Here is a 10,511-nt window from a genome sequence, read left to right as displayed (position 1 = left end):
AGAACTCCGTAAAGTCGGTCTATACACATTCATCTAAAAATTTTTACTTGCGCAAAATCAAAGCAATGATTATTAACACGATACTTTTCTTTCCTCGTTAATTATCTGCATAATTTGGATTTTTTCTTTTCTTTTTTTTTTTTTCTTCTCTTTCCTTTTTGTTTTTATGCAAGGTAGTATAATTATACATTGAGTATTATTATTATTATTTAGCTATACATATGTGACAAATATTAAGGTATGCACAAAAAACCGGTCGAACGTAGGCCATTGCCGTTGCAAAATATTTTCCTATTACAATATCAAATCAGAAAGATGAACACGTATAATTATCTTAAATGCTCTTATATATCGATGTTAAATTTTTTTTTTTTTAATTTTTTGTTTATTTTTAGTTAAAGATATAATAGGAATTAGGAAGCGAACAAAAGTGAAAATTATGTTGTGAGTGTTAACACATTAAGAAATAACATGAATCATTAGTAACGTTCATTTACCAAACTTAGCTAATTATTTCGGTCAAAAAAAAAAAAAAAAAAAAAAAAAAAAAAAAAAAAAAAAAAAAAAAAAAAAGAATAAAAAAAAAAGAACAAATTAATACTTATACAAAGTGTCTCTAGATGATTGTTTTCGTAGAATATTATTATCGATTGAATATCATGTTCTAATTTTCTCTTAGAATCGAATTCTTCGATAAATAGAACGTAACTAAAAAAGTCATTAAAATTTTTAAGAACACTTTCCAGTGTTTATAACATTTTTTTGCCACATTTTATGGGACGGCCAGTTAGATACGTTTTTTTTTATACGTATTTTATTTATTTATTTATTTATTTATTTATTTATTCATTCTTTTTTTTTTTATTCTTCACGAAGAAACGAACAAATAAAATTGATATTTCATTCGTGTCAATTGTAATCAACGGTCTATCGATTCAATGGATTCGATTATAATTGCAAAATGCGAATGATATAATATTTCGCTAACGAAACGATCTTAAAATTGTTTCGTTTTAATCGATTTTCGTACTTTGTGAATTCGTATAACACGTTATGAATTACGGTCATTGTTATAAATAGTTTCCCATCTATAAAAATATATATTCATTATCAACAAAAAAATAATACGAAATGAAATCTATTGCAATTTTTTTTTTGCTAGGAGCTGAAATCGATCATTTTAAAACTACCTTCCATCATTTTGTACAGTTTTTTCTTAATTTCAAGTACAAACTCGTCGATTTAAATTTCACATCTTATGAATTTCAATTTACGCGAATTTTTATGTAATACGATAACGCCTCGATTAAATTGTTCATTTATTACATTCAATTTAATCGTTCGACATTTTTTCACATCCTGTTCTTTTTTTTTCCCCCATGGCATCGATCGATATCGCTAATGAAAATAAAAAATTTACCTGTTTTTCTATCTGTCCGTTTAAAGTTTTCGTTCAGAAAAGGCTACGTATAGCGATTCATTAATTTTCTCTTTCGATAATAATTGTCTCGTTGATCATTATAAATTTTTTTCAATTTTGCTTTTACGTAACTCTTGTATGTAACTACCTTTTAAGATACATAAATTTTAAATACTTAATCAGACAAATACGTTTAAAGAAAATGTCCGTAGCCTTGCTTCATTTATACAATTCGAGAAGATAATATGAATTATTTAAATATTTTATTTATCTATCTATTTTTATTTAAAATACACGGATTAAATGTTTTAATTCACAACGATTGGAATTGTTGTTAATGTAATAATATTCATCATTAGCGATATGTAAATGTCATCAAATTAAAATATCATTTCCACGAATATTGTTATTTAAGTATTGCTTTCCTATAATTATTATTGTTGTTATTGTTGTACAAAATAATTTCATAAAGAAAGAAACATTTTCATGACGTTGGCAATGTTAATATTAATGCATTTTTAAATTGATAATAATTTCTGCCTTCAACGTGTTATTTTGTTATCTAAATGATCGAAAAGGCGACTGCTTTTATTTATCGTGCTAAAGCAATACAAATTACGTAAAGGCACGATCAAACTCCTTCGTAGATTCGATTAAAAATGGTTTTATAAATATCGTATTAGCCAATGAACAATCAATGTTTATACATGAGCTAGCAATGTACCTCGTTTGATCTTATTAGCTATGATCTTGATATGATTGGTGTATGTAAGTATTCTTAATAATTTATTTGCTTATTTAAGAATACCACAATCATTCTGTTATCATTTTCTTTTTACTTTTTTCTCTTTTTATTATTTAAACAGTTAAAGGGATTAACTATATATTATGTAATATAATATTTTGTGTTCAAATCGAATTTTAAATGTTAAGATATATACCACTAACCATTTTATCGATATCCTTTCTGAATATAACACAGCTAATTGGCTTCTCGAGATTATTTATATGATTAGATATTTCTAAAATTATTTAAAATATTCAAATATAATAAGACAAATGTGACAGGAATCTTGATCATTGTTCCGTCGTTGTTAAAAATCATTTATTGATTTTGGTGGGTGAGTATCGCCTTTCGAAATCTTCTATCAAGATCAATTTTTGGATAAAAGCCTCCAACTTTTATCATAAATTGTGTTCCACAAAACGAAATCAAAAAGATGTAATAATAATAATAATAATAATAATAATAATAATAATAATAATAATAATAATAATAATAAAGAAAAAATTGTGTTTTACAGCTTGGAAAAATAAAAATATGAACCAAGAGCATCGTACGATGATGTTGATGAAATATCTATATTCATTTTTATTGTTTTAAAGTAATATTGCAACGTCAAAGGTACTTCACAATATGTTCGTAGAGCGCTATTGTTCTCCTTTAAAAATTGTCATTTCAATTGAATGATAACCATGTAGAAAATTTCATAATCACGTAATCCTTTTACTTGGATTGTAAGCAACGGGAAATTAGAAACATAAAAATCATATGCAATCAATCATATACATTTTCATATTATTAGATTTAAACAATACCTAATACTGATATTATACGCAATTAGTTCGAATACTTTCTTTCGTTATTTTTAATAGTTATTCAAGTTTCTCTTTCTAGAAACATTATTACAATGTATCCTGAAATCAGAATTATAAGTATTATATTTTAGATATAATCTTTTTTCTTCTCTTTCTTTCCTTTTTTTTCTTTTCTAATACATTTCTTCTTCATTTATTTTTTCTTTTTTTTTTTTTTTCACTTTTTTTTATTACGTCGATTGGCAATTCAAGTAAAAGGTTCGTTCTTTCAGAGTCAAATTTCATTTGGAAAAATTATATGATTCGATCATTCAAATCGCTCAGATATTATTAAATTATTATATATTATATAACGGGGAGAAGATCAACAGAATCTTAAGAATACTTAAACTTTTGTTTGGTGATATTAGGAGTACATTCATGTTGAGACAGTGTTATCGATCTCCATTCTGTGTTGTTGTTTTTTTTTTTTCTTTTTGCATTTTGATAAATCATGAATATAATATATATATTCATTGGGATGTGTTTATTCGCAATTTTAAAACTTATATACTAAACAATTTCTTTTATGGTGTTTAAACAGCATCTACGATTAATCTATGTCTTAACATTATTTTAAAAATGAATAGAAAAGTTGCGAACAAATTAAATTAATGCTGCTTTTATATGATTCCTGATGACTAATGAACGTTTTGTCGTCAGGGGAAAAAAATAGCAAAAATAATCGCATCGCTATAACGAAAAATCTTCTGGCCCATTCTCATAAACCAGTATTATTTTTTGTACATAGTTATTAAAACGCCATTCACGTTTTTCATAGAATTTTGATATTTTATAGAGAACGCGAGAACAAAACAGAATCGTTTATAAACGATCGGCGATTACTTAAAATTTATAAATTACACGTATTAATAATCAACGTCTTAACTATTACGTAGATATTCGAGCGAAAATATCCGGAGTGTATTTCTGTAAAACAGAACTTTTAATATTACGTTATTCAGGTTTATGAGCTTAGCGAATACCATTTGCCTTAGCTATAAACGCGATCGGTTTGGAGCTTTAAGAGAAAATAAATAAAATAACTTTACAAATGTTAATTTTGATGAATTTCACTATATAAGAACATCATATATATATATACACATGTTATGCATTGGAAAGTCATAGTAGGGTACAGTTTTTTTTTTCGTTTCTTTATAGTAGAATATGCATAGAATAGGTTTGTTACAACATATAATGATTTGGTTGGACCTAACTATAATAATCAATACTTTAATGCGTCCGCCAGTCAGGCACGACTGGAGGAATAGGAAGGAGGGGTTGTGGTGTAGGTTGGGTGCCGTTCATCCGGTGATTTTAGGTCCGATTCGTAATAATGGACGGGGGCAAAGTACACGAAGAAGAGGGAGGAAAGGAGACAAAGATAGGAAGGATGAGGTAGGGGGGGGGAGACAAAGAGAGGTTCGGAGGAAGGACAAGTAGGGGGCTAACAGGAAATATATTTGAGTTATTTTATCATAACTATTATTAGAGATCCAATGTATTTTTTCTCTTTTCATTCTTCTTTTTTCTTTATCTTTTTTTTTTGTTTGTTTTCTTTTTCACTTTTTTTCTTTTTTTTTCTTTTTTCTTTTTTTTTTTTTTTTTGTTATCTCGTTTACCTCGTTCCTTGGTAATCTTATTCAGAATACTAAACTCTCAAGTGGCGTCATAATATTACTTTAAATTCATGATAATAAAGTCTATTTGTATGAGAGTTTAATTACGTGTCAACGTGTCTCATACCATCATATATATATTTATATATATATATATATATATAATATAATTTTAATAATAGTATGTATATAATATATTCACTACCTGCATATCACAACATAAATTTTTTCTCCTTTCTCACACATACAAACACACACGCGCGCACACATATTCCCCCCTCTATCTTTCTCCCTCCGCCCCTCTATCTCCCTCTCTCTCTCTCTCTCTCTCTCTCTCTCTCTCTCTCTCTCTCTCTCTCTCTCTCTCTCTCTCTCCCGCTCTCTCGCTCACTCACTCACTATCTTTTCCTCGTTTTCTTTCTGACATACAACTCGCATATACATTCGTACGCACTAATACTCTTATATACGCAAGATTGACATCATTCATACCGTTCTGCAAACACACTCATACGATTTTTCTTTTTCCATCTACATAATTGTTATAACGCTGCGGTAGTCGAGTAGTGGTTGAGTTTCTAAGCATTGTAGCGTCTTTCAAGAGAGCGTATATATCTTTACTTATCAAAACTCTACGTTCATTCTCTTTGATAATTTTTTTCGTAAAACAAAGAAAAAAGAAAGAAAAATAATAATAATAATATTTTTTTCTCTTTTTTTTATTTCTCAATGGAAATGTACTCTCACCAACAAAATGCATGTCGGAGAGGAAAAAGGGTTAAAGGGTTAATTCTCTTTCTTTCTCTTTTCTCTCTCTCTCTCTCTCTCTCTCTCTCTCTCTTTTTTCTGTTACAAGGTGATAGCAAAGGATATACTCGAAGATCGAGGCACGAGATCTTACAATTTTTAGATCATCCTGCCTGCACGGTTACGATGATCTATCGATCGATCGAGCATGATCCAAGACGACTATAGCACCCGTTGGCTCAATCGAAAGACTATAAACAAGCATTTTTTATTTAGTACAGAAACATCGAGCAACATGTATTCGTGTATCTTTGTACGTATGTTCGTGAGTGTGTCTATATGTATAGGTGAACTATATCCCTTTGTATAAATTATGCACGTGACATATGTTTTCGCTACGAAACGAAAATTAGAGACGACAATACGCTTTGGCTCGAACTTTACAATTGCATTTCTTACTCTTCTCAATAATAATAGCAACTTCTTTTATGTAGTGGACGTCATTGTGCTAATTTTTATCAATCAATCATCATGCAATTTATATATGTATATATATATATATATATATATATATATATATATATATACCTTCATTAATTTTATTTTTTAGCGCATAAAAATGTGTTTTATTATTTAAAGTGAAGAAATATTATTTTTGTTTCTTTTTTTGTTTTCATACTCTATTATCTTTCTCCATTTTCATTTCATGGGATTTTATATCGAAGTTGTGTTAAATATGTGTATGTGTTTGTATTTGCTCTTCCTTGTTCCTCGCCTTCGATTTTTCTTTCTTTTGGTTTTAAATTCATACTTTTCTGTTCTTTTTTCTTTTCCTTTGCCCTCATTGTCTTTTCTCCTACCTCCTATTATCTTCTATCGATCAACACGTAAACGAGAAGAATCCGAGTAATTTGTGCTACATTGCTCATGAGCTCAGCCACTAGCAATTAGACATCAGCATAAAACCTTAGAAATCATAGCTCAGCTCGAAGGTACTCGTGCTGGGCCCACTTTTAAACACGACTTCAGAAAATCCAGGGCAGCCGATTAAAGTATGCAGCAGGATGCTGAGCAGCAACTGCTACCACCACCTTTACTTTTTTGCCTTTGATCTGAAATGAAAGAAATGATTTTTATTGTATATCTTATATTTAAAATATCGTAATATATTAGCAAATTTCAAAAAGATTTGCCGTTTATGCTTTGGTTCTTTCAATTTTTTTTTTTTTTTTAACAAAAAATCACGCTACATGAACATCATGAGTATCATGGAAATGAAACATGAACATAGAATGAAAACAAAAAGACTCAAGAAAGACAGCACATATCATTTAAAGTAAATAATCACAAATAAGATGTAAACAAAAAAAATGATCGTTATTATAAATATTAACAAATAATACAAGAACAATTAATTGTAAATGCTGTCACTACTATTGGTCATGATCTTCAGTGGTGCATCACGAATAAATATTATTGATATTTTAGAAATATTTTTAACAAGAATAAGGATTTATATATATATATACGGTTGCATATTCATTTTGACATATACATATTTTTTTTATATACACACATACATATATATATATATATATATATATATCAAAATGATCAGGGAAGGACTTAGGACTCACTTAAAATATAGGGATCGAATGATCTTTGTTAGCTGTAGTCATCGTAGTCAAGATCATCGTCAGGTTGGATATACATATATTCACCGTTAGGTAGGAGACCTACAAGGTACGGAAATGAAATTTGTTCTTTTGTATAAATCATTGTTCAAGAGTATCCTACAAATACATACGTCATTTAAAAACGTGGATGGAAATATTACTATCGTGTAACATAATTATGTATTCCCATGACCAACAGAAGCAACAGGTTACGAGAAAGAATCTTTGAGATCGCAAATATATCTCATTAATTTTAATGATCAAGATAGAGATAGATGAAATTATGAGTATTTCTTCTTCTTCTTTTTTTTTTTTTTCTATTTCATTATCCAAGTTAAACAGTTATATTCCTCCTTTTTAATTGCTCAAAATTAATAGCGATTTGTAGTTACAAGAAGAACATGTATACTCTTTCTACTTTGAAAATATTACTTCTCGACGAAGAAGAAAAAAAAAAAAAAAATAACAAAAAAGAAAAAAAAAAGAAAAGAAAAAAAGCATCGTAATCGTGTCTAATTGTGATGTTAATAATGAAAAATACAAATTTCGCGTGATAAGGAATAGATATATCAGGGATATTAAGGAGGGGAAAGAAATTAAGAGATGAGAAAAACGTCTGAAATCGTTTCTTTTACAAATTCTTTTTCTTTGTTTTCCTTTCGTTTTTTTTTTCTTTTTTATCTTTTTTCCATTTCCTCCTTCTCTCTTACCTTGGGAATTAGGCTCGGGAAGATTTTCTCGTGGTACCAAATGCATCACCGTGGTTTTCCCGAAAGGAAGCCCAAGAGCACCGAGCGTGACATTGCTGTGCAGAAAACGTCCCTGGTAGATTAGCCGCAGGATCTCCGCTTTGGCAACAGCCTCTTCCGCCCAGTCTGAAGAAACAAAAGTATTCTTTTAACGGGAATACCCTTTCCTCGTGATCCGGAGTATTTTCGAACTTTCACTTAGCTTAATCTTTTAAAATGTGGACAGGGAAATTGATTAGATGCTTAACTAGAACGCGATACTATCAAGAATGAATGAGAGAGAAAAAAAAATATTTCGTTCCGACTTAAAGATCTGTTCTCTCTCTCTCTCTCTCTCTCTCTCTCTCTCCTCTTTCTTTTTTTCCAAGACTATTTACAATTCGACCGATTATAAAATTCTACAAACAATTGATTATACGAATAACGTTTCGTCGATAGTCGAATACAAAAAGATTTCATTCGTTTAAAAGAGAAAGAGAGAGAGAGAGAGAGAGAGAGAGAGAGAAAGAGAGTTATATTTAAAAGCAGAAACACACTCGGCTATGCTCTTCTCTTTGCTTTGAGAGTGATATATGAGGATCGCCGTTGATTTTTCAATCCCGAAGTTGTTTGAAAGATTCTCGATGCAATAATCGACAGTAGCGTAGCTCGGTCTCATAAATCTTATGCCCCCGTTTGAATTCAACCGACTAACGACCGCCTTCCTATCCGGTACTCTATCCTCGTTCTACAGGAGCATCTGCGGAATGTCGAAATCCAATAACAACCTACCTTCCGGCCAGTTTTCAAACACATGGTGCGCTATATCCCCCGCGGAGTCGCTTGGACTGAATAGGAACTCTTTTGTCTTACCACTGACGAGGATGAGGCGTAGATTTATCTGTAAAATATCAAAAGCAACGGTGATACTTAGATAACGTGAAAAGTTACGATACAAAAGGAAAAAAAAAAAAAAAAAAAAAAAAATGTACATTCAATGTCTGTTATATAACTCATATATTTCGTAGATAGATATTTAATTACATAAAAGCTCTTTTATATCTGGTATTTTTTTCGTCTTTTATTTCTTTTTCTTGTTTTCTTTTCCTATTTTTTTTTTCTTTTTTTTTCTCTTTTTTTTTTTTTCTTTTTTTTTTAATTTTTGACGAACGTAAAACTATCGATTTCATCATGATACCTATCGTAAAAGCTATTTTTTCTCTCGCACCCATCCCGATATCATTTCAATGTCCGACGAATTTTTTCAATCTTCGTGAACGATCGGATCTCTATAATAAAAACCCTGAAGGGTGTATACGCATGTGTATACTCTCTCTTTCTCTGTCTGTTTGTCTGCTTGTTTTTCTGTCTCCCTCTCTCTTTTTCTGTCTGTCCGCCTTTCTCCTTCCATCCCCCCCCCTCTCTCTTTCTATCTGTTCGTCTCTCTCTCTCTCTCTCTCTCTCTCTCTCTCTCTCTCTCTCTCTCTCTCTCTCTTTCTCCCTACCAGTTTATCTATCCAACCAACTATCTGCGACACTTCAACACGAATCTATCGACCCGAGCACCCTTCCGTAGTATCCATCTTTTTTCTGCGACAAACGAGCTGGCGCTTTCGGACTAGGCGCAAACCTCTTAACCGACTTTTTTTCTTAACCGCATATCCGAATACTTTGAGTCTTTTTTTTTCATCGACTTGGATCACGCAAGAGAAAATTCTTCCGCAGCAACATCCTATTCTTGGCACGTATGTACATATATCGTCGTTTTAAACATAATCGATCAGTCCTATTGTAATTAACATATCGAATAAATGTCAATTTGAAAATAAGAAGAGATTCACCTGGATTCATCGCCTACATAATTTTTGTTCTATACGCAAATATTTGTTTCTATGATGTAAGAATGTAGATTAATGTGGGAATAAGCTTATCTGTTTTACGTACTAACAGATTTCCTTTTGTTCCTTTATTTAATACTTTGTGCATTAATCACGAGTCTGATTCATGAAGTATAAAAAATACTTTATCGGTCAATCACGAATTAAACTCAGAAAAACTATATATATATATATATATATATATAGGAGCATAAGTTCATTGCTACATATGTAATAAAATAAACTATATAAAGCGAAGAACGTGTTTTATCAGAAAGAAAAAAAATTATAAAATTGTATTTAAAATTATTCATACTTTTTGTTCATTTTATTGAATTATTCTTCTAACAAAACAAAGGGAAAAGAAAGAACAAAAAAATAATAATGATAAAGTACAACGTATTAATAATAAACAGGATATTTTATATATTTCTGTCATAATTTATGTCATGTTTAAATTTATACTATTTCTTCTGTAACAACAATTTATTTATAAATTGACAGGATTGAGAGTCCTTATAACTATATAATATTTATGGTCATTCATTTATTAACATTATTATTATTATTATTATTATTATTATTATTATTATTATTATTATCATTATTATTATTATCATTATTATTATTTTATCATATTAAAAAGTTTTTAAATTAAGAAAGCTTTTCGTTGTAGATATGTACTTTGGCGGATGCGAATTCAATTATCGAACGAGAACCAGTCGGCATAAATAATCACGGACGGCGAGAAGGAGAGAAAGAGACACACACACAAACACACACACACCCACACACAGAGAGAG

The 10,511-nt window shown here is 29.8% G+C and overlaps 1 protein-coding gene across 1 annotated transcript in view; it reads right to left on the bottom strand.

The window, feature by feature from the left end:
* Positions 1-5,219: 5,219 nt before the first annotated feature.
* LOC124951866 (ubiquitin-like protein 3) overlaps positions 5,220-10,511 on the bottom strand; it is an 83,553-nt gene continuing 78,261 nt past the window's right edge. The window contains exons 2-4 of the mRNA XM_047500873.1: positions 8,624-8,732; positions 7,814-7,978; positions 5,220-6,539 (exon numbers count right to left, since the gene is read on the bottom strand). Of these exons, the coding sequence (XP_047356829.1) occupies positions 6,475-6,539; positions 7,814-7,978; positions 8,624-8,732 (339 nt within the window). The 3' untranslated portion in view covers positions 5,220-6,474. The remainder of the gene's footprint in view (positions 6,540-7,813; positions 7,979-8,623; positions 8,733-10,511) is intronic.

Source organism: Vespa velutina, chromosome 9 (assembly GCF_912470025.1).
Source record: "Vespa velutina chromosome 9, iVesVel2.1, whole genome shotgun sequence".
Taxonomy (NCBI): Eukaryota; Metazoa; Arthropoda; class Insecta; order Hymenoptera; family Vespidae; genus Vespa; species Vespa velutina.
Note: the sequence above shows the minus strand (reverse complement) of the source record. Positions and strands in the feature narration are given on the sequence as shown.